At 41.3% G+C, this 24782-nt stretch overlaps 4 protein-coding genes across 4 annotated transcripts in view; 3 read left to right on the plus strand and 1 right to left on the minus strand.

Moving 5' to 3' along the window:
- The window catches only part of LOC107563101 (gastrula zinc finger protein XlCGF57.1-like), a 12209-nt gene extending 3348 nt beyond the window's left edge, over window positions 1-8861 (plus strand). Inside the window, exons 4-5 of the mRNA XM_016247887.1 lie at window positions 6969-6979; window positions 7647-8861. Coding sequence (XP_016103373.1) covers window positions 6969-6979; window positions 7647-8523 — 888 coding nt within the window. The 3' untranslated portion in view covers window positions 8524-8861. The remainder of the gene's footprint in view (window positions 1-6968; window positions 6980-7646) is intronic.
- A 2018-nt stretch (window positions 8862-10879) lies between these two features.
- LOC107563104 (gastrula zinc finger protein XlCGF57.1-like) lies at window positions 10880-12282 on the minus strand. Its single transcript, XM_016247890.1, has one exon. The coding sequence runs from the start codon at window positions 12243-12245 to the stop codon at window positions 11091-11093; it is 1155 nt and encodes a 384-aa protein (XP_016103376.1). The 5' UTR covers window positions 12246-12282; the 3' UTR covers window positions 10880-11090.
- Window positions 12283-14708: 2426 nt separating this feature from the next.
- On the plus strand, window positions 14709-15807 carry LOC107563105 (zinc finger protein 239-like). The gene has a single exon (XM_016247891.1). The coding sequence runs from the start codon at window positions 14711-14713 to the stop codon at window positions 15551-15553; it is 843 nt and encodes a 280-aa protein (XP_016103377.1). The 5' UTR covers window positions 14709-14710; the 3' UTR covers window positions 15554-15807.
- A 1400-nt stretch (window positions 15808-17207) lies between these two features.
- On the plus strand, window positions 17208-24600 carry mep1bb (meprin A subunit beta b). The gene is made up of 7 exons (XM_016247860.1): window positions 17208-17212; window positions 18125-18303; window positions 18969-19187; window positions 19445-19603; window positions 20911-21126; window positions 21644-22110; window positions 24289-24600. Exons 1-7 carry the CDS (start codon window positions 17208-17210, stop codon window positions 24553-24555), a joined length of 1512 nt encoding a protein of 503 aa, XP_016103346.1. The 3' UTR covers window positions 24556-24600.
- The last annotated feature ends 182 nt before the right edge of the window (window positions 24601-24782 follow it).

Here is a 24782-nt window from a genome sequence, read left to right on the forward strand (position 1 = left end):
GAGAGTGTGTGTGTGAGAGAGAGAGAGAGTGCACGTGTGAGAGTGTGTGTGTGAGAGAGAGAGAGAGTGCACGTGTGAGAGTGTGTGTGTGAGAGAGAGAGAGAGTGCACGTGTGAGAGTGTGTGTGTGAGAGAGAGAGAGAGTGCACGTGTGAGAGTGTGTGTGTGAGAGAGAGAGAGAGTGCACGTGTGTGAGTGTGTGTGTGAGAGAGAGAGAGAGTGCACGTGTGTGAGTGTGTGTGTGAGAGAGAGAGAGAGTGCACGTGTGTGAGTGTGTGTGTGAGAGAGAGAGAGAGTGCACGTGTGAGAGTGTGTGTGTGAGAGAGAGAGAGAGTATGTGTGTGAGTGAGTGTGTGTTTCACCCCGTCCTAGAGAAAAGCACAGTCGTGACACTGAGTGAAGTTCAGTCTCAGGTCTGGTGGATTTAAGAAATTCAAGAGCAGCTCATTTACCGAAGTGACCTGCAGATCTTTCTCGTTCGATTAGAAAACTGAAGCACATGTCAATGCTTTTATCTGTGTTGGGAGTAGCAGTAGTAATCATATTAATTATAATTACATTCACTGTGTGAGAGGGCAGTTGTGAAACATTATTAATGTATTTTCTTCCATATGGTAATTTAGTTAATCACAGCTGGTGAGAAGTGATGCATGGAGAGCCGAGATACTGGGTTACTGTTACTAAAATCCCCAATAAAGAGTACTTGCTTGCACAATCTGAGGAATGAGACACTGTTCTCATTCAACAGTTACAGATGAAATAGAGGAATAGAATTGAGCTGAATAATGACACTACTGTCTTCTGTAGAGCTGAAAGTCACGTTGTAATTAGAGCTGGATTTGTTGTTTCCTCACTGAAGACTTTCACAGCATTGGTGTTGTTTCTCTCCTGTTCATGTAATCTGGAGCAGTCTGTATCTTATAAAGTACTATATGAATAAATGTGACGCGTCATGTAGTGGAGGTGATATAGGGCTGTATGTGAAATACATTTGTATATGGATTCATTCAGTCGCTTGAGTTTTTCTGGTCAGCTGGGTGAAGTAATGGTGGTGAATACAGAAACACAAGTGACAAGAAAATCCATTGATCGTTGGGTTTGATCACAGAAAACACGACACCTTTTTATGTTTTTATATATATATATATATATATACTGTATATTGTGTTCACAATTCATCACACACTGGCAGTAATGCAGTTATTTGTGCATGTGCTTATTGTCACAGGTTTCATAACTCATTTCAGTTGAAGATTTTAATGGTCAAAGAAAATAAAGATATCAATGGGTGAAATCAAATGACAAAAACTAGAAATATCACATCCGTTGGATTGAGTGCAGTACGGTAGAGTGTTAATATATCATTTATTTATCGGTTGATTTCATACCAAATCAGACCTCTTAAATTGTTTTTGATCTTTCACAAGCCAAATGATTTTGAAAAAGGTTGAACATAACCTTGCACAAGCATCAGATTTGCATTTTTACGATTTGCATCAATGACAGAACAGCATGAAAATGATCAAACTGTGCAATTGTTCAAGGAATACTTGGCAAAATAATGTGATCTATGAGAGAAAGTGTTTCACTCCAGAGAACAAGAAACACATGTCAGCCTGCAGCACAAAAGCAGTGTTAAGTCGCTGGGGGATATTTGTAGCAATAGCCAACAATACACTGTATGGGTCACAATTATACATTTCTCTTTTATGCCAAAAATCATTAGGATATTAAGTAAAGATCATGTTCCTTGAAGATATTTAGTACATTTCCTACCATAAATATATCAAAACTTAATGTTTGATTAGTAATATGCATTGCTAAGAACTTCATTTGAACAACTTTAAAGATGATTTTCTCAATATTTAGATTTTTTTGCACCCTCAGATTCATATGATTCTATTATATGAATAGATTAGATAGATTTACATTTACCGTTAACAACACTTAAAAAATCTCCTTAATATAAAGTAATTTTAAAGAAATTGTATTTTAATTTTTGTATTTTTTCTTTCTGTATTCTCTTCTTGGAGTTCTCTGGAATGCTGTATTTTTGTTTTAGTGGAATAAACCTCTTCCTCCAGTCCATTAGGGGGCGGTAATGCCGATCTATAGGCGGCTTGTCAACCGCAAAAAGGCAGAAGAAGACATCTGAAGCACCGACTGGAAACAAACCGAGATTAGTAAAGGTTTATGGAGCATTAATTCAATCTGCGGAATTTTGCATTGTAAAAATGGAGATCATGGATATGAATGAGGCAGAACCATGTAAAGTGAAAGATGAAGATGCTGAGGAACAAAGAGGTTGGTGTCCATTCATGATGCTAATGTTTACTTATGATGAATATTAAACTAATAAATGCCCAGAATTGATCCTTGGATAACAGAGAACCCTGTCAGTCGGTACAAGTTTAATATTAAAATTAAAAAGCAGAGCCCAAACCATTACATTCAACTGCTGTACCTCAGATATAATAACCAATACTCAAAACATTTAAATTTCCCATAATGTACTTTTCATCAAAATGACAGATTTATTCAAACATATGTAATGAACAGGTTGAGTAAATAAGGTATAACCAATTAACACTGGATAACTTTCAAATGTAACGTTACGTGACGTTTTTCCGTGGTTGAAACACAGTAACAATCTGATGTTCAGTTACATGAGAGCGGATACATTTGACTGTTACACTGTAACAAACGCGCGGTCTGATGTTCGGTTACATGAGAGCGGATACATTTGACGGTTACACTGTAACGGGCGTTCTGATGTCCGGTTACATGAGAGCGGATACATTTGACGGTTACACTGTAACGGGCGTTCTGATGTCCGGTTACATGAGAGCGGATACATTTGACGGTTACACTGTAACGGGCGTTCTGATGTCCGGTTACATGAGAGCGGATACATTTGACGGTTACACTGTAACGGGCGTTCTGATGTCCGGTTACATGAGAGCGGATACATTTGACGGTTACACTGTAACGGGCGTTCTGATGTCCGGTTACATGAGAGCGGATACATTTGACGGTTACACTGTAACGGGCGTTCTGATGTCCGGTTACATGAGAGCGGATACATTTGACGGTTACACTGTAACGGGCGTTCTGATGTCCGGTTACATGAGAGCGGATACATTTGACGGTTACACTGTAACGGGCGTTCTGATGTCCGGTTACATGAGAGCGGATACATTTGACGGTTACACTGTAACGGGCGTTCTGATGTCCGGTTACATGAGAGCGGATACATTTGACGGTTACACTGTAACGGGCGTTCTGATGTCCGGTTACATGAGAGCGGATACATTTGACGGTTACACTGTAACGGGCGTTCTGATGTCCGGTTACATGAGAGCGGATACATTTGACGGTTACACTGTAACGGGCGTTCTGATGTCCGGTTACATGAGAGCGGATACATTTGACGGTTACACTGTAACGGGCGTTCTGATGTCCGGTTACATGAGAGCGGATACATTTGACGGTTACACTGTAACGGGCGTTCTGATGTCCGGTTACATGAGAGCGGATACATTTGACGGTTACACTGTAACGGGCGTTCTGATGTCCGGTTACATGAGAGCGGATACATTTGACGGTTACACTGTAACGGGCGTTCTGATGTCCGGTTACATGAGAGCGGATACATTTGACGGTTACACTGTAACGGGCGTTCTGATGTCCGGTTACATGAGAGCGGATACATTTGACGGTTACACTGTAACGGGCGTTCTGATGTCCGGTTACATGAGAGCGGATACATTTGACGGTTACACTGTAACGGGCGTTCTGATGTCCGGTTACATGAGAGCGGATACATTTGACGGTTACACTGTAACGGGCGTTCTGATGTCCGGTTACATGAGAGCGGATACATTTGACGGTTACACTGTAACGGGCGTTCTGATGTCCGGTTACATGAGAGCGGATACATTTGACGGTTACACTGTAACGGGCGTTCTGATGTCCGGTTACATGAGAGCGGATACATTTGACGGTTACACTGTAACGGGCGTTCTGATGTCCGGTTACATGAGAGCGGATACATTTGACGGTTACACTGTAACGGGCGTTCTGATGTCCGGTTACATGAGAGCGGATACATTTGACGGTTACACTGTAACGGGCGTTCTGATGTCCGGTTACATGAGAGCGGATACATTTGACGGTTACACTGTAACGGGCGTTCTGATGTCCGGTTACATGAGAGCGGATACATTTGACGGTTACACTGTAACGGGCGTTCTGATGTCCGGTTACATGAGAGCGGATACATTTGACGGTTACACTGTAACGGGCGTTCTGATGTCCGGTTACATGAGAGCGGATACATTTGACGGTTACACTGTAACGGGCGTTCTGATGTCCGGTTACATGAGAGCGGATACATTTGACGGTTACACTGTAACGGGCGTTCTGATGTCCGGTTACATGAGAGCGGATACATTTGACGGTTACACTGTAACGGGCGTTCTGATGTCCGGTTACATGAGAGCGGATACATTTGACGGTTACACTGTAACGGGCGTTCTGATGTCCGGTTACATGAGAGCGGATACATTTGACGGTTACACTGTAACGGGCGTTCTGATGTCCGGTTACATGAGAGCGGATACATTTGACGGTTACACTGTAACGGGCGTTCTGATGTCCGGTTACATGAGAGCGGATACATTTGACGGTTACACTGTAACGGGCGTTCTGATGTCCGGTTACATGAGAGCGGATACATTTGACGGTTACACTGTAACGGGCGTTCTGATGTCCGGTTACATGAGAGCGGATACATTTGACGGTTACACTGTAACGGGCGTTCTGATGTCCGGTTACATGAGAGCGGATACATTTGACGGTTACACTGTAACGGGCGTTCTGATGTCCGGTTACATGAGAGCGGATACATTTGACGGTTACACTGTAACGGGCGTTCTGATGTCCGGTTACATGAGAGCGGATACATTTGACGGTTACACTGTAACGGGCGTTCTGATGTCCGGTTACATGAGAGCGGATACATTTGACGGTTACACTGTAACGGGCGTTCTGATGTCCGGTTACATGAGAGCGGATACATTTGACGGTTACACTGTAACGGGCGTTCTGATGTCCGGTTACATGAGAGCGGATACATTTGACGGTTACACTGTAACGGGCGTTCTGATGTCCGGTTACATGAGAGCGGATACATTTGACGGTTACACTGTAACGGGCGTTCTGATGTCCGGTTACATGAGAGCGGATACATTTGACGGTTACACTGTAACGGGCGTTCTGATGTCCGGTTACATGAGAGCGGATACATTTGACGGTTACACTGTAACGGGCGTTCTGATGTCCGGTTACATGAGAGCGGATACATTTGACGGTTACACTGTAACGGGCGTTCTGATGTCCGGTTACATGAGAGCGGATACATTTGACGGTTACACTGTAACGGGCGTTCTGATGTCCGGTTACATGAGAGCGGATACATTTGACGGTTACACTGTAACGGGCGTTCTGATGTCCGGTTACATGAGAGCGGATACATTTGACGGTTACACTGTAACGGGCGTTCTGATGTCCGGTTACATGAGAGCGGATACATTTGACGGTTACACTGTAACGGGCGTTCTGATGTCCGGTTACATGAGAGCGGATACATTTGACGGTTACACTGTAACGGGCGTTCTGATGTCCGGTTACATGAGAGCGGATACATTTGACGGTTACACTGTAACGGGCGTTCTGATGTCCGGTTACATGAGAGCGGATACATTTGACGGTTACACTGTAACGGGCGTTCTGATGTCCGGTTACATGAGAGCGGATACATTTGACGGTTACACTGTAACGGGCGTTCTGATGTCCGGTTACATGAGAGCGGATACATTTGACGGTTACACTGTAACGGGCGTTCTGATGTCCGGTTACATGAGAGCGGATACATTTGACGGTTACACTGTAACGGGCGTTCTGATGTCCGGTTACATGAGAGCGGATACATTTGACGGTTACACTGTAACGGGCGTTCTGATGTCCGGTTACATGAGAGCGGATACATTTGACGGTTACACTGTAACGGGCGTTCTGATGTCCGGTTACATGAGAGCGGATACATTTGACGGTTACACTGTAACGGGCGTTCTGATGTCCGGTTACATGAGAGCGGATACATTTGACGGTTACACTGTAACGGGCGTTCTGATGTCCGGTTACATGAGAGCGGATACATTTGACGGTTACACTGTAACGGGCGTTCTGATGTCCGGTTACATGAGAGCGGATACATTTGACGGTTACACTGTAACGGGCGTTCTGATGTCCGGTTACATGAGAGCGGATACATTTGACGGTTACACTGTAACGGGCGTTCTGATGTCCGGTTACATGAGAGCGGATACATTTGACGGTTACACTGTAACGGGCGTTCTGATGTCCGGTTACATGAGAGCGGATACATTTGACGGTTACACTGTAACGGGCGTTCTGATGTCCGGTTACATGAGAGCGGATACATTTGACGGTTACACTGTAACGGGCGTTCTGATGTCCGGTTACATGAGAGCGGATACATTTGACGGTTACACTGTAACGGGCGTTCTGATGTCCGGTTACATGAGAGCGGATACATTTGACGGTTACACTGTAACGGGCGTTCTGATGTCCGGTTACATGAGAGCGGATACATTTGACGGTTACACTGTAACGGGCGTTCTGATGTCCGGTTACATGAGAGCGGATACATTTGACGGTTACACTGTAACGGGCGTTCTGATGTCCGGTTACATGAGAGCGGATACATTTGACGGTTACACTGTAACGGGCGTTCTGATGTCCGGTTACATGAGAGCGGATACATTTGACTGTTACACTGTAACAAACGCGCGTTCTGATGTTCGGTTATATGAGAGCGGATACATTTGACTGTTACAATGTAACAAACGCGCGTTCTGAGGTTTGTTCATGTTTATCGGTGCAGTGAACATCACCAGAGTTATTTCTTTCTTGTCTTGCATTCTCATATTTTAAACAAGTCTTTGAATATCTAAAAAACTTGTAATACTACAAACATCGCAAACATCGTTACAAGTTGCTGAAGTGTACAGTGTAGGCTTAATTAGAAATGCATGTATATCCGTCCATCTATTGGTCATATTCACTGTGTACTGTATGTAAAATTAGCTTTACCTGATCTTTGTTTGAGAAAGTATAATATGAAGTATGGTTGGGGTTACAGTGTTTACTTTTTATTCGTGTCTATTGTTCTTTATTTGTGAAAAATAAAATAGAAATTTGATATTGAATTTTACATTTTTAATTTTATTCCAAATAGACAGTAAAATAATTTACATTGTCTTGAAGTTGTATAGCAATTGTCCTTCAGATTTTTCTTTTCATTCTGTTTGACATTTGTCTCTTGAAATGAATTTCACTATTTAATGTGTTCACTTTAGGCCTGATGGAGGTGAAAGAGGAACGTCAAGAACTAAATGATATAGAGGAAAACCATCAAGAACCTCACAATTTCATAAATGGAGAAAAATCTGTGGCTTCCTCACACACTGACAAGAATTTCTCACAAAAAAGAACTTTAGTAAAAACTTCATTCACATGTGATCAGTGTGGAAAGAGTTTTATGCGTAAAGGAGTCCTGAACGATCACATGAGGATTCACACCAGAGAGAAGCCTTTCACGTGCCTTCAGTGTGGAAAGAGTTTCACTAATAAAGGAAACCTGAAGCTTCACATGGGAACTCATATGAGAGAGAAGCCTTACAGGTGTGATCAATGCGGAAAGAGTTTCATACGTCAAGGGTTTCTCAGTTATCACATGCGAATTCACACGGGAGAAAAACCTTATTTATGTGATCAGTGTGGAAGGAGATTCACGCGCAGACGACTCCTGAACGAACACATGCGAAGTCACACCGGAGAGAAGCCTTACATGTGCTCTCAGTGTGGAAAGGGTTTCTCACGTAGTGAAAACCTCAAGATTCACCTGAGAATCCACACCGGAGAGAAGCCGTTCAGATGTGATCAGTGCGGAAAGAACTTCATTCGTAAGCGACTCCTGAGCGATCACATGCGCAGTCACACCGGAGAGAAACCTCACGTGTGTGTGGAGTGTGGAAAGGGTTTCTCACTTAAAGAAAACCTTAAGTGCCACATGAGAATCCACACCGGAGAGAAACCTTACAGATGCGATGAGTGCGGAAAGAGCTTTCAATTTAAAGGAAAACTTAACCATCACTTACGAATTCACACCGGAGCGAAACCTTTCACGTGCAATCAGTGTGGGAAGAGTTACACGCAACCGGACAGCCTGACATATCATCTGCGCTCTCACGCTGGAATAAAGCCTTTTAAATGCAATCAGTGCGGTAAAGCGTTTATTCTGGCCTCACATCTGAAAAAACACATGAAGGCTCATGCGAATGAGAGGCCTTACTTCTGTTCTGTTTGTGGAAAGACGTTTTCACGGCTGGACTGTTTTAAAATGCACCATAAAGTTCACACCGGCGTGAAAGCTCACTAGTGCTCTGAGTGCGGGAAGAGTTTCAGAAGAGCCGGAGACTTGAAGATTCACCACAGAATCCACACTGGAGAAAAACCCTACAAGTGCTCGCACTGCGACAAGAATTTCAGTCAGTTAGGACAGCTGAACATACACGAGCGAGTTCACAGCGGAGAGAAACCGTACCAGTGCCCTTCATGTGAGAAGGGTTTCAGCTCATCACGCACTCGACTGGTTCATGTGAGAAAGCACTGTACAAAGTTGGCAAAGTGAGCAATTTGCTGTAACCAAAAGATGAAATTTTCACCTAATGCAGAAAAAGATGCAGTTTCATCTACGACGCATGCAGGGATTACGGTTCCGTCGTCAGTTCATAAAGACAGTCACTTGCTGCATTCCTGAATGAATCAGCCGTTTGAACGAATCAATTGAATGAATGATTCAGTGATCAAATCTGTGACTTGCTGCCACCTGCTGGCGGATTTTGTAAAAAATTGTGTATAATTTCATTTATTTAAATCATTTAATCTCCACATGAATTTATGAATTTAATTGCACTCATGCTACCTCTGAGCCACATTAAACGTCTGAAAATGTACCTACTAACCACTTTTGTGTTCTTCTGTGCCACCTCTGTAGTACAAATTAATTTATTAATACTAACGTCATATGATTGGGAACTTATTTGTCTTATTAAAGAAATATTAAATGATTTAAATTACTGAAATTATACTAATATTATTATAGTATTACTTCTATTTTCTTCCAACCCTAGCAAGGGTCCTGATTTGTAATAATCAAAGTCAAAAAATTAAATGCTGTAAATTTGTCATCAGCAATGATTAGATGCACTGAAAAATATAAAATTTTAAATAATTTAACACATGCTCTTTGATAGTAAGACTTAAAATACCTTTAACAAGTAAGAATTTGAGTCTCTTCAATAATTACTCAATAAAGACATTGATGAATGAATGTGAATCAGTGAGTCGGTTGAGAAATGACTTGTTTTTTTATTAATTATGCAGGTGTGCAGCTTTCAATGTAGGTTAGGAGAAATCTTCTGGAACACTTTATATTTTTAGTCCTAAACACCAAAAAAAAAAGCTGAAAATCTTTCATGAATCAACGAATCAACTCCAAACCAAGTTTTGGTTTGCAACAGATCAGGCTTACAGAACGTTTGGAATTCATATTCTTCATTTTAATAAAGTGACGGTCAGATACTTTAACACAAACAATTAAGAGCAAAGGTTGGACGGCAGGCGACATTCATAAACACAAGCCACTGACAGCAGACAAGAAAGACAAATGAATGCAAGAGAATTTAAGGACGTGACCGAACCAGGACTGCAACAGTGAGAATGATCAGGCTCTGCAAACACATGACCATACAAATGATGCATCTGTGTCCGAGATCCGGTTCAGTTTCAGGCTTGAATCTCCGTCTGGTGGAGTGAAGGGGAATTTAAAGGCACATTTTAAAACAGTTCCAGTTTGTAGTGTTGCTATAAACCAGATTCAGTATACACAAACGACAACATATAATGCTTTCATTAAAACAGCAATCAACAGTTTTACAATAAAACTGCAAGATAAAATGTTACAAAAACGTATCTAGAAGTAGATTTGTTCTCTGCTCACTGAAGAAGTCACTGCATGCTACTTTACTTTGCTGATGATACTTTTACTTACAGTCAGAAGCACTAAAACTACACAGCTGACGTGTTTATTAAGTGATTTATTTACATGATTAATGTAACCTACTCGAGCATAAACTAGCACACATTCAAGCTTGATTGATTTTATAGTGTACTGAAATCACTTCAGTACTGAAGAGCTATGATTAACAAAATTACACTTCAAAGATGTTAGAAAGGTAAATACACTGATGTCTTTATAGTTTAAAGGTGACATATCATGAAAATCTGACTTCTCCAGGTTGTAAGTGCTATAATCAGGTCTCCGGTGCATCTGCCAACCAAGGAAACGTGAAAAAGATGAACCCAGTAACTTTGTTTTAGTAAACCTTTTTCTGCAAGCGTCTGAGAAAACGAGCGCGTCTGATTTCGCTCACTTGGTGACGTGGCAAAGGGATCTCATTATAATATCACCTATCAGAAGTTTAAACTCATAAGGTTCAAAACGCATGATTTCAGCACGATACACATGATAATTAGATCCAAAACAGATGTTTTTAGCAGGTCCGAGCTGCAGCTCTATTCTGGAAAAGGGGGCGGGGAGCAGCAGCTCATTTGCATTTAAAGAGACAGGCACGAAAAACAGCCTGTTTCTGCTTCCACTCAAAATAGGCATTTTCAAGCTGATATAATAAATGATATGTGGAGTATTTTGAGCTGACACTTCACAGACACATTCTGGGGACACCAGAGACTTATATTACATATTGTAAAAAGGGACATAATATGTCTCCTTTAATGCAACCACATGCAAAAAAACTGCTATTCACTAATATGAAATGTGGCAGTTTTTTCTAAACTAATTCTTTGACCTCCCTTAAATATCCTAAATGGTATTTTGTTGGGGTACAACTCCATCCAAGTTTTAAACTTGAATGTGAACCTTGCTCACTTTTTCAGCTTTGGACAAGCCTTTTTTAAATGTTTTCCTAAACTCCCGTATCGGCTGAAAGTCTTCCCGCAGGAGGGACAGAGGTATGGTTTCTCTCCGGTGTGAACTCTCTCGTGCACTTTCAGTCCTGATGACTGAGTGAAGCTCTTCTCACAGTGTGAGCACTTGTAGGGTTTTTCTCCGGTGTGGATCCGTTCATGCACTTTCAGTTCACCGGCTCTAGTGAAAGTGCTTCCACAGTCCAAACACACGAAGGGTTTCTCGCCAGTATGTGTTTTCTGGTGGTCTTTAAACCCATTAAGCCACAGAAAGCTCTTCCCGCAGAACGAACACACGTACCGCCGCTCGTCTTCGTGAATCCTCATGTGCGTCTTCAAGTGCACGGCCAGGAAAAACTTCTTATCGCAGCGCTGACAGTGAAAGGGTCTTTCTCCGGTGTGAGAGAGCAGGTGAGTTTTGAGATTGCAGGCCTCTGAAAACCTCCTGCCGCATTCAGGACACTGGTGTAACTTCTCTCCTGAGTGGACCTTCATGTGAACTTTGAGTGTGCTCTGCTGTGTGAAGCTCTTCCCGCACAGCATGCACGTGAAAGGCTTCTCTCCGGAGTGGATTTTGGCGTGTTCCCTCAGAACCTCCTTCTGTTTGTAGCTCTTTCCGCACTGAGGGCAGGTGTAAGGTCTCTCTCGCGAGTGAATACGTATGTGTCTCTTCAGCTCTCCAGAGCTCGGGAAGCTCTTTGCACATTGACGGCAGGTGAAAGGCCTCTCTCCGGTGTGAATCCGAACATGCCTCTTCAATCCTCCTGAGTTTGTGAAGCTCTTTTCGCACTGAGGACAGGTGAAAGGTCTCTCTCCGGTGTGGATCCTGAAGTGATCCTTAAGGCTTCCTTTGCAGGTGAAGCTCTTGGCGCACTGAGGACAGGTGTATGGTCTCTCACCTGTGTGGATCACCATGTGAACCTCCAGGTGTCCTTTACGAGTGAACCTCTTTCCGCACTGAGAGCAGGAGAACGAGCCTTTAGCGTCCGCTCTTTTTTGTGAAACGTTCTTTTCAGTGTCTGAGGAACTAGAAGACTTTTCCTGGTGCTTCTCCTTCACCTCATTCAGTTCTTGACTTTCACCTTTCACTTCCGTCACGTCTAAAATTAACATAGTGAACAACAAAACCAATGAGTACAACAAATATGACAGGCCAAAAAAAATCTCAAATAGAGGGATATTTAATGTGCCGATGTAACTAGTCAGTGATGCTTCTTAATTCTGCTTTACTGATTATTATCTGCTTTTCAGTTTCATTCAGAGTTGGTTTAGGAACTAATGCTAGTAGAGAAGACTGTGTAACGCGTCTGTCGCAGATCAGAGAATAAAAAGAGCATTTATGGCCAGGTCATTTATCATAGAAATATGTTTATTAACTGTTAGGGCCGTTATAGCGCCACCTATAGGCCAACCTCTTTAAATCTTTGCATGCTTGTTAAGAATCATCTGACACATGTGCTCACCTAGTTTCGTAAAGTTTTGAGTTTTCGTTTAGAAGTTATGGGCTGTTTTGTGCATATTTGGCCACGCCCCTTTTCTAAATGACCCCGTTATAACTCCCAAAAACAGGTCAAATTCAACTTTTTTTTTTTTTGCTAATTGTTGATCTAGAGAGGCCGGAGAATTGTGCTGCAGTGGTTTTATTGAGGTTGAGTAAAAAAACCTAGGACTTGTTCGCAAAAGTCGGATTTTAATATAATTGAGAGTATTTAATGAACGATTTGATTGACACCGTTGGTTCTTGAGGCAAAGTTGCTCAGTATGAGGAGCTCTATCAAGTGATATGAATATTGTGTGGATGTGTGAAACAAGGCATAAATCTCATTAGCGCCACCTTGTGGCCGATTTCCTTCAAAATTGTTACAGACCTCTAGGGCCTCGAGTCGAACGTGCCCACCAAGTTTCGTTTCGATCAGCCTCCTTTAACCTTGTCTAATGGTGCGTTCAATCATGTCGGATAGATCGTATTTACGAGTTGAGCGCACATGAGCGCCATCACAAAGTCGTTATTACGAGTGAGAAACTCTACATTTTCTTTAAGCCCCAAGTTTACGAGTTGGGGGCGTGTCAGTGAGAAACACGGCGGAATCGATGGATGCAACGTCTGTAGTTGACGGTAAATTTTTGTTTAAATTGATAGTTTAGTTGTCCTACAAACTTAAATTGGTCATGTTCTTGTTACGCAGCTGAAATCCAAGTAAAAAAGTGCAGACCCTGTTGTATTTTCTTGTAATTTATTAAAAGAAGGTACACCGCCATCTTGTGCCGACTAAACTGATTTGAACGCACCTGATGTCGTAATTACGACTTGTCAACTCGTAAGTACGAACGTCCCAGGAGGACTTGAACGCAGCATAATGGGTGCTCAAACTTCATTGGCCGATGGCGGACATGTTTTTTGACATATGCAAATGTCCTCATAGACTCTTGTGGCTCATTGGACAAAGACGCAGCATACCAAGTCGATCGGACTAAATATTTTTTCCCTCTTATAGCACCACCAAGTGGTCAAGCGCCGCATTTAAAAAAAATTTGACCAAAGATTGAGCTCTTACACATGTGTACCAAATTTGATGTCGATATCTCATTCTGTTCAAGAGTTATAGGCGTTTTAGTAAAAGTGGCTCCGCCTCTTTCGAACGTTTTGGTGCCACTTTGTGACGGTGAGACGAAAATTCAACTTTTTTTTTGATAATTATAATTATTAATATTCACTGTCCAGAGAATATTTCTGCACTGGCTTGGTTTTGATCGGGCGAAAAACCTAGGACTAGTTCGCTAAATTAAAATTGGCGGGAAAATTTGCATACCGGAAGTTAAATCAGTTTTTTTTTTTTAATTAATAAAAAAAATTTGAGCCAAGGATTCCAATGATATAAGACACTTGGGTCTACGACAAATTGCTGCGGCGTCTCTTAAGGCCTTACAGTATGGTCTGCACGGCGGAAAAATAACAAATAAATCCTGACAAATACAATAGCGTTTCAGCGCTACGCTCTTTTAGTTTTTAGAATAATATTAATGTTGTTTTGATAGAAATAAATATGTAGGTTTCATAAATTTGGATTTCATTCCAATCGGGGTAATTCTCAGAGTAAATCTTCTTATTTTCTGACATATTCTTATTTGTTTAGAATATAAGATCAGAACTTAAATGTTCTAATATGTCATCAATGTTGAAATGATGAGTTATAAATAAATAATAAAAATAATCTTAAATAACGAGAAGTTGCTGATCAGATATTATATGGTTTTAGTAGGAAAATATGAAGTTACGTTTTATAAAATAATGATTCTTCGGCTCCAAATGAACCCAGAATGTGAAAAAACAGTCTACAGTTTTTGAAAGTACTTCACAGTGAGTTTTTGTTTTGTAAATCCTTTATATTTATAATATAAGATACTTATAACTTCTATTAGATGTCATGTACGGTAGTGGTTTATAATTGCTGTTTCACCTAAAATAACATTGTTAAATAATATGAGGAAAGATACAGCACTGATCAACATTTTGTATAACAGCTGTTGCACTTTTGTGAACTGATTTTTGGCCGTTTACTGTGTTTGTGTCAGAGCTGATGCAAGAGAAAGAAGAGAGCAGAGGGAAACCTCCGTATCAGGACGCTGACGGGTTCAAAAGTGGAGGAAAAGCGTTCGGTCGCTCAGACATGAAAAAGAAAGTCTCGCAAGAAGCCAGTAATGCGTTCGTCTGCCCCGAGTGCGGGAAGAGTTTCACACATAAAGGACACTTCAATGAACACGTGAAGATCCACTCCGGAGTCAAGCCCTTCAGCTGCCCTCACTGTCAGAAGAGCTTCACCTGTAGAGGACACCTGAAACGCCACATTCGCATCCACACCGGCGAGCGTCCGTACGCTTGCGATCAGTGCGGGAAGAGCTTCAAGTGTGCCACCAACCTCAAAGACCACCAGCGCTCGCACTCAGGAGAACGGGCTTTCAGATGTGAGCAGTGCGGGAAAAACTTCATTTTGGCGTCAAACCTGAAGGCGCACCTGAAAATCCACACGAACGAGAAGCCGTATGTGTGCGGCGTGTGCGGGAAGGGCTTTCTGCGCCTGGGCTGTCTTAACGATCACCAGAAGATCCACACGGGTGAGAGAGCTCACATATGCTTCGAGTGCGGAGACACGTTCACCAGATCCAGCGCTCTGAAGCAGCACCAGAAGATCCACAGCGGAGAGAAACCCTACAGCTGCTCGCACTGCGGGAAGGGCTTCACTCATTCTGGAGCGCTGAAGAGACACGAGCGCGTGCACACCGGAGAGAGACCCTACCTCTGCACCGCCTGCGGGAGGAGATTCACTCAGTCCAGCGATCTGCAGAATCACATAAAAAAGCCCTGTCCCATGCTGCCACACACCGAGCACAGTTCAGCAGTAAACACGGAGAAGCTGTGCTGAACGAGCTGTTCAGTTTGTGCTTGCTTGACGACGCAAACTGAAGGGGAATCTGAGTAGCTACACAACCGAACAGTGTCATTATTTCTGTTACTAACATTTAAATCGTCACAGAAGTACTGGGATGAGAGGTTATAGTTTGGATATAAATACTGATATCTACAGTAGCAATCAAAATACTGTACATCATCTTTTGAAAGTAAAGTGATGCTTCAAAGAAAGATTGTGTGGATTACATTGTTTCTCCAGTAGGTGGCGACAAGTGACTGTTCAAAAATGTGTTTGTCATTGAATCATTCTGTATAGAGATTCGTTCTTAAAACTGATTTCTTCCAGTAATGAAACAAGTGAAGTCTTTATGAGTGAGTCATTGAATCATTCATTCAAAAGATTTGTTCAAAAATACTTGATTCATCAAGTGTCAAAGCACATCATTAAATCATTCACTCAGGAGATTCATTCAAAAACACTGATTCATCTGGTAATGAAACAAGTGAAATCTTTAAGTGAGTCATTGAATCATTCATTCAAGAGATTTGTTCAAAAACACATTCATCTGGTAATGAAACGAGAAGTTTTTAAGTGAGTCGTTGAATCATTCATTCAAGAGATTTGTTCAAAACACAGATTCATCAAGTGTCAAAGCACATCAAATCATTCATTCAGGAGATTCATTCAAAAAAGTTAATTCATCTAGTGTCATTTTATGAGTGAGTCATTGAATCATAAATTGAAACCCTTTTTTTTTCAGAACCTTTAGTAAATGTCAGTTTATTTGTCTGTTCAGAATCGTGATCTCTGTTTCAATCAAAAGCATTGTGATTCTCCGTTTTAACTCCTGCCGTCTGTTATTTCTCGGATTCAGTTTGCTCTGTTAGTCTCAGCTGTTGTCTGCTGGTGTGAGGAGAACGACCATCTGTGTTGGTCACGGGTCTGTTCTCATGCTGTATCTGATCATCACACACACTAACATGTAGCGTACAGTGTACAGTTATGCTGTTTCCAGAAATAAAGAGCTACACCAATCTTCTGCTGCGTGTGATTTATTTCATGAGCTCAGAACAGGTTTACCCAAACCCTTTTTTTTCAGAACCTTTAGTAAATGTCAGTTTATTTGTCTGTTCAGAATCGTGATCTCTGTTTCAATCAAAAGCATTGTGATACTCCGTTTTAACTCCTGCCGTCTGTTATTTCTCGGATTCAGTTTGCTCTGTTAGTCTCAGCTGTTGTCTGCTGGTGTGAGGAGAACGACCATCTGTGTTGGTCACGGGTCTGTTCTCATGCTGTATCTGATCATCACACACACTAACATGTAGCGTACAGTGTACAGTTATGCTGTTTCCAGAAATAAAGAGCTACACCAATCTTCTGCTGCGTGTGATTTATTTCATGAGCTCAGAACAGGTTTAGCTCCGTTTGAATCCAAACAAATGTAAAGGCATCTTAATTCTGTATTTAATAAAGCATTATTTTAGGACGTGCTCTGCAGGGCCTGTTTTTCATTCACTGAAGAAATGATCTCAACGGTTGATGATTTATTCAAGGCTAGGTTATTATAACAGATCTATCAACAACAACAGGTCTGAAATATCAACCTGTATAATGTAAACAGAATTAGAATAATATAGAAATTCACATTCACATTAAACAATGTAACATGACGTAAAACACAAAGGTTGAGTGTGATTGGGAAATATGTGCGCACTTGAATCATCTGATAAACTATAATTTCCTCTGGTGAAATCTAGCAATAGTACATTATAGTAAATGAGTTATGCTTGGCAGAAAATGGAATCATATTTTTCTCTGCCGAATCGAGTAGGTCGTATAGTTCTCTTTGCTGTTTTGTATTAGTCAAAGTGTGAAGGTCTTGGCTTTGGTTTTGTCTATGTTTCATTTATCCCTAATTATTTAGGATTTATTATTCCGTCTGGCACGAAGGTCTGGTCAGAGCTGTGAGTCTGTCAGTATGAGGACTAGTTCAGTCCTGTTATCTTAAGCTGATGAGTTAGGGTGAGTCTCTTTATCTTTACTAGCTCTAGCTGGTTATAAAGGCTTTTACGGCACTCTTCTGAAGAGCCTGATGTGTTGTTCTTTTGTGTTTATATATTAACACGTTATATATATATTAAATTAGGATTTTTAAAAATGTTTTTGAAAGAAGTCTCTCAGCAAGTCTGTATTTATTTGGCACAGAAGAAACAGTAATGCTGTTTGGATATATTTTATAATATTACTCCAGGCTTCAGTGTCACTCACACACACACACACACCCACACACACACACTCTCTCTCTCTCTCTCTCACACACACACACACACGTGATCCTGAAGGCCTTTGAACAGTATCGACTGAAGTCATGCATCTACTACAAACCCTGGAGTGGGGAAGAAAACTACATCTCTGTATTTAAAGGCAACGGGTGAGCTGCTACATATGTGCTTATACTATTGGCTTTGGCACTAAAATGATTTTGCTGCACACTGATTTGTTGGTGATTTAATTCATGGTCATAAGTGTGACATCTGTCAAAGAATCCACCCTCTCTCTATATATACTTGTGTGTGTGAATAGCTGCTTCTCATCAGTGGGGAACCGGCGTGTTGGCAAACAGCGGCTGTCCATCGGCAGTGGATGTGATCGTATCGCAACCATCGAGCATGAGTTTCTCCACGCGTTAGGCTTCTGGCACGAGCAGTCACGCTCCGACCGGGACGACTACGTCTCCATCATCTGGGACCGCATTACTGAAGGTGCTTTACATGAACAACGACCTGAGAAACTGCAGATCGATCTATCTACTTTAAAAACACTGGGAAGTAATGCTATTTATTATTAATTAGAATTCCCGCAATGATTTATGATCAAAACATTGTTTCATTATCCAAAAATTAACATTTGCTGAAAATGTGCTCACCCTCAGGCCGTCCAAGATTAGGATGAGTTTGTTTCTTCATCAGGTTTGTAGAAATGTAGCATTGCATCAGTGTCTCAGCAATGGGTGCTCTGCAGTGAATGGGTGCCGTCAGAATGAGAGTCCAAACAGTTGATAAAAACATCACAATAATCCACAAGTAATCCACAGCACTCCAGTCCATCAGTTCACATCTGCTGATACCATATAAGGAAACTAATCCAGCATTATATAAAAAACTAGACATTCTTCTAAAAAATTATTCGCAATCATTAGGCGGAAATTCGTGTGTGGGACAAATACATTGCTAAGCTTCATTTTACTGCTTTATGTATCATAAAACCAAAAGGTATTCTTGTAAAGAAGACACTCTAAGCTTTCAAATGATACCATATATGGGCTGATACCATATAAGGAAGGCTTTGCAAATAAACATATTTTATGATTTTGGACCTGTATCCGGGTCCGCAGAGTTTAAGTGACATGTTCACATTCATTTCACAGGCAAGGAGCATAACTTCAACAAATACAACGACAGCACATCCAGTGCCCTGAACGTTCCCTACGACTACGGATCCATGATGCATTACAGCAAGAAAGCCTTTCAGAACGGCTCCGAGCCCACCATCGTCACCAGGATCCCGGCCTTCAGCGACGTGATCGGCCAGCGCATGGAGTTCAGCGACAGCGACCTGCTCAAACTCAACCGACTCTACAACTGCTGTGATGCTTTTACACGTGATCTAAAACGATCCAAAACACTTTACTAAATAAAATGTGATGTTTAGTTTATGTCACAGTCATGGACTTGATGTTCCTCTTGCTTAGGGCTGGGTATCAATACAGATTTAGCAATTTGATTGGATTCTAATTTAGTGAGAGGGACTTTCTTAATGATCACGAGTCAACAGTGGTCAAGTGTAATGACTATATCATACAGAAGAGCATGTGTGAATGTTTAAAGTGTGGTTATTTCACAGCCAGCTCCTCCACATTTCTGGACTCCTGTGACTTTGAGTCGGAGAACATCTGTGGAATGATCCAAAGCCGTGAAAATGAAGATAATGCAAACTGGCAGCGTGTTTCCAGAGCCGCAGGTGGACCAGACACAGACTACACCAACATGGGACGCTGTGACGGCAAGTCTTCTGCAGTTTTAATATTTATAAAGTTCAATCAGTTCTTTATAATTGAAATGCTTCACCCAAAAATGAAGCGATGCCTTGAAAGTGGACAAAACCGGCTTTTTTGACAAAATGTGTTTAGGGTTCAGATCGCGCTATATGAACAGAATAATGCACGGCAATCAGCTCTTTTTTTTTAAAGTGGCGTGCATCGGCCTTCATTAGGGGGACTAAATGTTTAAAACTCTACCATGTAATTGCCCAAACAGGCCTTCATCAGGGTGCAAAAAAGTGTTACTCAAATCAGATGACTTCAGTAACTGTACTTGAATGCTGTTGAAGCAGAAATCCTGTACTTGTTCAAACATCTGATGTGTTTTAGAGCCCTACAATATCAAGACATGGTTAAACACGTAATGACAAAATCTCTAAAACTAACCCTAACGCTAATTTATTTGAAAATAATTTGAAATCATCATTATGAGTGGGAAACTCAGGATTTTCTTTAAACCCAGAGTTTCCGAGTGAAGCACGGCATCTGCATTTACGGTAAAGTTGTACGAAATGTATCTTTTTTTTTTCCGTTTGCAAGTCGCATATACAAAACGCCACAGTATTGTACAATTACCACAGAATATGCAACGCACCTTCATAAACTTAAAGCATAAATTGACACAAAAAAAGCAGAAACACACCTGATGCACATTTTTTGTTCATTATTTGGTAGATTTTAGTAGATTGTGGCGTTAAAAAATAGGTTTATTTGTAGAAAAAATACATTGCCATCTTGCTCTAGATCTGAACGCACCTGATGTCATAATTACGACTTCCCAACTTATAAATATGAACGTCTTTGGCATACTCGAATGCACCAATTTACTTTTACCGTTTGCAAGTCGCATATACAAAACGCCACAGTATTGTACAATTACCACAGAATATGTAACGCACCTTCATAAACTTAAAGCATAAATTGACACAAAAAAGCAGAAACACACCTGATGCACATTTTTTGTTCATTATTTGGTAGATTTTAGTAGATTGTGGCGTTAAAAAATAGGTTTATTTGTAGAAAAAATACATTGCCATCTTGCTCTAGATCTGAACGCACCTGATGTCATAATTACGACTTCCCAACTTATAAATATGAACGTCTTTGGCATACTCGAATGCACCAATTTACTTTTAATGTCTGGTCATCTACTTTGGCTGCAAACACGTCTCGTAATCACTTATTTCTGAAACGTGGAAGCCTTGCAGTGCTCACACACAGTCCAGCTCATTTCCTCTCTGTTAAACGCTGACGTCCGCCCTGTTTTCAGGAAAGGGTTACTTCATGCACTTCAGCACTGCGAGCGGGCCGGAGGGGAACAGGGCTCTGCTGGAGAGCAGGGTTCTTTATCCCAGACGGGGATTCCAGTGTCTGCAGTTCTTCCTCTATAACAGCGGCCACGCTAATGACCGGCTGAGGATCTGGGTGCGAGAGTACGACACGGCAAACCCCGACGGGACCCTGCGGCTCATTCACGAGGTTAAAGGTACGGATGTTAATCTAGAGAGTGCTTGATTGGATTAATGAATATTGGACTTTCTTTAAAAGATGACTATTATAAGACAGCTTCCGTGCATATATCAGATTTATAAAGCGGAGAGTTCCGGTGCTTGATTCTGATTGGCTGAGTCGAAGCTGTTGTAAATGACGCTACAAAGTAACACACACCTTTGTTTACATTTGTGTGTTGCTCGGCAACCACTTTGTAGCAACCACAACTGTTTCTGAGGAGCTACATTGTTTGGTGGAAGAATACTGTGTTTATTAATATCATTACACTTTATTTGCTCTGCTTTATTTTGTGAAACCTTGCTTCGTATATGGAGTAACCGTTTTATAAAAGCAGTAACCCCCGTGAAGCCGTGGTTTACAGTGAATTTATAACAGCTAAGGGGATTTTAGGCACTCCGCTTCGCAGCGCCCTTAGCTGTTATAAATTCACTGTAAACCACGGCTACACGGGGATTATTGCTTTAATCAACGACTCTGTTTTCCTCTGAAAGCTTCTCCTGGTGACCAGTGGCAGCTCCATCACGTCAGCCTGAACGTCTCCAGAAAGTTCCGAGTGGTTTTTGAAGGAATCAAAGGGAGCGGGAACGCCGGCGGACTCTCACTGGACGACATCAACGTCTCAGAGACCAGCTGTCCTGAACACGTGTGGAGGATCGAGGACTTCAGGAGCGTCCTGGAGAACACGCCGATGGACGCCGCCATTTACAGCCCACGCTTCACGTCTAGAGACGGCTACAGCTTCCAGATGGGCCTGTATCCCAACGGAACAGCCGGATCCCCGGGAGAGCTGGGAGCGTATGCGCACCTGACATCCGGAGCGGCGGAGGACGGTGTGGTCTGGCCCGCGCGCTGGAAGCAGATGACCATGATGCTGATGGACCAGAACGCAGACATTCGCAGACGCATGAACAACCAGAGGAGCGTCACCACAGACCCCAGCATGACTGTGGAAGGTGAGGCTCGCGATCATCTCGTCCTGTTGGGTTTCTCAAAATATTTACCCTTTCTAAGAGGACTCCAGTGTTTCCTGTTAATTATGCAGACTTTAGTGGCTCGTACTGCTTCATAATGAACCAAAAATGGTTGTGTTTTGCGCCATTGCTTTGGCAAAGCTGCAATTGTGGTATGGCTTATCGAAGCGCGAATGATAGTCTCTTGCACTGCGTGTTTCAAAGTGAAGAGCAGCACTGTGTTCATGTGATCAGCTCGTGTTTTCAGCGTCTCAGTTATGCTTTATTTTCAAATTTGCATAATTTCTAACTTTTTGTGGATGGATTACAACGTTTAGCTGCAGTGTAAGAAAATAAATGTCAAATAACAGAAAAAGTAACCATTAATTTTACAGACATTTCCGTTAACTCAAACACAACGCAACCAGTGTAATGTATTGTGGAGCGAGACACTGTCACTAACTAAACTAAGAAGAGGTTTGAGTCCACTTTAAAATCCAGTACGGTTCAGTGCAGACATGTTACTCATTTCTAAATCGGAGGTCTTCGTTTGGCTTCCAAAGTGCATCAGATTAACGCATTTCATTTTAAAATCTACAAACCTTTCTGAATGACCAAGATCCACCCCCAATTTAAGTAATAAAATAAAAAAATGACAGTATAAAGCTATTATAATTGATTTATTTTTAACGTAAAAGTGGACACAGGCATTTGTAACCTGAATGTGTGAGGCTTCGTATTCACTTCCAGTTATTTTAGTGGTTCAAAAATAGTTGATATTGCAAACTGGTGTTTGTTATAATCTGTGACTCTGGAGCACAAAACCAGTCATAAGGGTACATTTTTCAAAATTGAGATTTATACATGAAAGCTGAATAAATAAGCTTTCCATTGATGTAGAGACGAACTACACGCCCCATGAAGCACTGCAACTGCAGACAATATTAAGCTAAAGTATTTCATTGCTATTATAAAGATATAATTCTAACGTATTTGATTGCAAGTATAAAAAAAGACAAAAACAAAACAAAATGAGAAACTATACAACTCAATTTACAATATAAAACAATTAGAATTTATTTATCTTTAATGTAAGACAGGGTTATTAAATTGAACTAAAACCATAAAAAAGTGAACTGCTTGAAATTAAATAAACGTTAATTGAAATACAGTAAAATATTAAAAACGTTTTATTTCAGCTAGTTGCCAAGGCAGCATTTCTCATTTTCATTTAGTTTTACAAAAATGAAGGTCTGAAAAGGTTTTGAATCAGAGCAGAAAGACTTAGGCCTGGTTTCACAGACAGAGCTTAGGTTAAACCCGGATCATAGCTCAGTTAGGACATGTATCTTTTATAAACACGCCTTAGAAAAAACATCGCTGGTGTGCATCTTGAGACAAAACAATGGCACTGATATATTTTACGATCAATCAGTGCAAGTTTCTTTCAGTTAAAACAGCTCATGCATTTGAGTCTGAGACTAGACTAAAGCCTTGCCTGTGAAACCAGCGGCTAAACTCAGGACACAACAGCAGTATTCTCATCAGTATTTCTGTCTTGTTTTCCAGTCCAAATATCTAAACGTTCTTAAATCAAGATACTAAATGAAACCAAGAACAAAAATCTGTCAACGGGGAATGAAAGCTTGTTTAAGTGTATTTTTCTGAGCCCTTTGGCAGATATTTGTTCTTGTTTAAATCATAAACTCACTTCATTTTTATCCATTTCTCAAGACTTCTTGTGCTTCTCCAGTAAATGTGTCTTGATTTAAGAATCGTTTGAACTGGAAAACAAGACAGAGATACTGAGGAAGAGCTGCACTTTATTACAGTGTGATCAGAAGCTACAGTAAAATATAGTTCCATATTCTGGTGTTTGTGAGCAGAGCGGTTCAAACCTTGAGCGATTTTATTTTTTCTTTGTCTATTTTTCTTTTCTTTTCTTTCCTTCTTTTAATAAATTCTAAAGTAATAGAGATCAGTTGCAATTTGCAAGACGTTTACATTTAGAGACCATATTGATGTATTGTGTTACATTCAATTTGTTTGTTAAATTTTCTTCACTTGTCCTTAAAAAGTCTTCAATTTACCCTCAGAAACCCTGACAGAGTTCCTCGACTAGACATGTATGATCTGGATAAGTGAGCAGGAGTTTAGCTTTTGTCATGTTCAGTCTTCAGTAACAGCTGAAGCATGTGTGTGTGTGTGTGTGTGTGTGTGTGTGTGTGTGCAGGTGTGTGGTGGGACAGGACTGGTGGCATTACGGCGACAGGTGCCAGTTTAAGAGCTCTGCTCAGAGCAGCGTGCTGACGGCGGTGCTGGCGTCTGTGGCTGTGTTTGTGCTCATGCTGATGGTGACGGTGGTCAGTGTGGTCTGTGTGAAGAAGCAGCAGAGGAAAGTGCAGCGTGAAGGAGAGGGAATCACCATGAATAACATGCACTCGTTCGCATGAAGATCTGAACTTTCCTCTAATGTACATTATGACTAATTAAAAACAAACAATGCTTTAATCTGATTCTCTGATGTAATTCATTCAGTGGCCCCAAAAAGCATTTTGTTCACGTTTAAATGTCATCACATTAGAAAGCAAACATCACCGTAATGAGGACACACACACACACACACTCTCGCTCACACACTCTCTCACACACACACACACACACACACACACACACACAC

This window comes from Sinocyclocheilus grahami, unplaced genomic scaffold, assembly GCF_001515645.1.
Source record: "Sinocyclocheilus grahami isolate Dianchi unplaced genomic scaffold, SAMN03320097.WGS_v1.1 scaffold857.1, whole genome shotgun sequence".
Lineage (NCBI taxonomy): Eukaryota > Metazoa > Chordata > Actinopteri > Cypriniformes > Cyprinidae > Sinocyclocheilus > Sinocyclocheilus grahami.

Bases quoted from the DNA above. Each gene is read 5' to 3' on its own strand.
- LOC107563104 (XM_016247890.1), bottom strand. From the start codon at position 12,245: ATGTTAATTTTAGACGTGACGGAAGTGAAAGGTGAAAGTCAAGAACTG.
- LOC107563105 (XM_016247891.1), top strand. From the start codon at position 14,711: ATGCAAGAGAAAGAAGAGAGCAGAGGGAAACCTCCGTATCAGGACGCT.
- mep1bb (XM_016247860.1), top strand. The intron at 21,127-21,643 runs GTACGGATGTTA...TTCCTCTGAAAG, and splicing joins GCTCATTCACGAGGTTAAAG to CTTCTCCTGGTGACCAGTGG. The intron at 22,111-24,288 runs GCTCGCGATCAT...CTTCAGTAACAG, and splicing joins GCATGACTGTGGAAGGTGAG to CTGAAGCATGTGTGTGTGTG.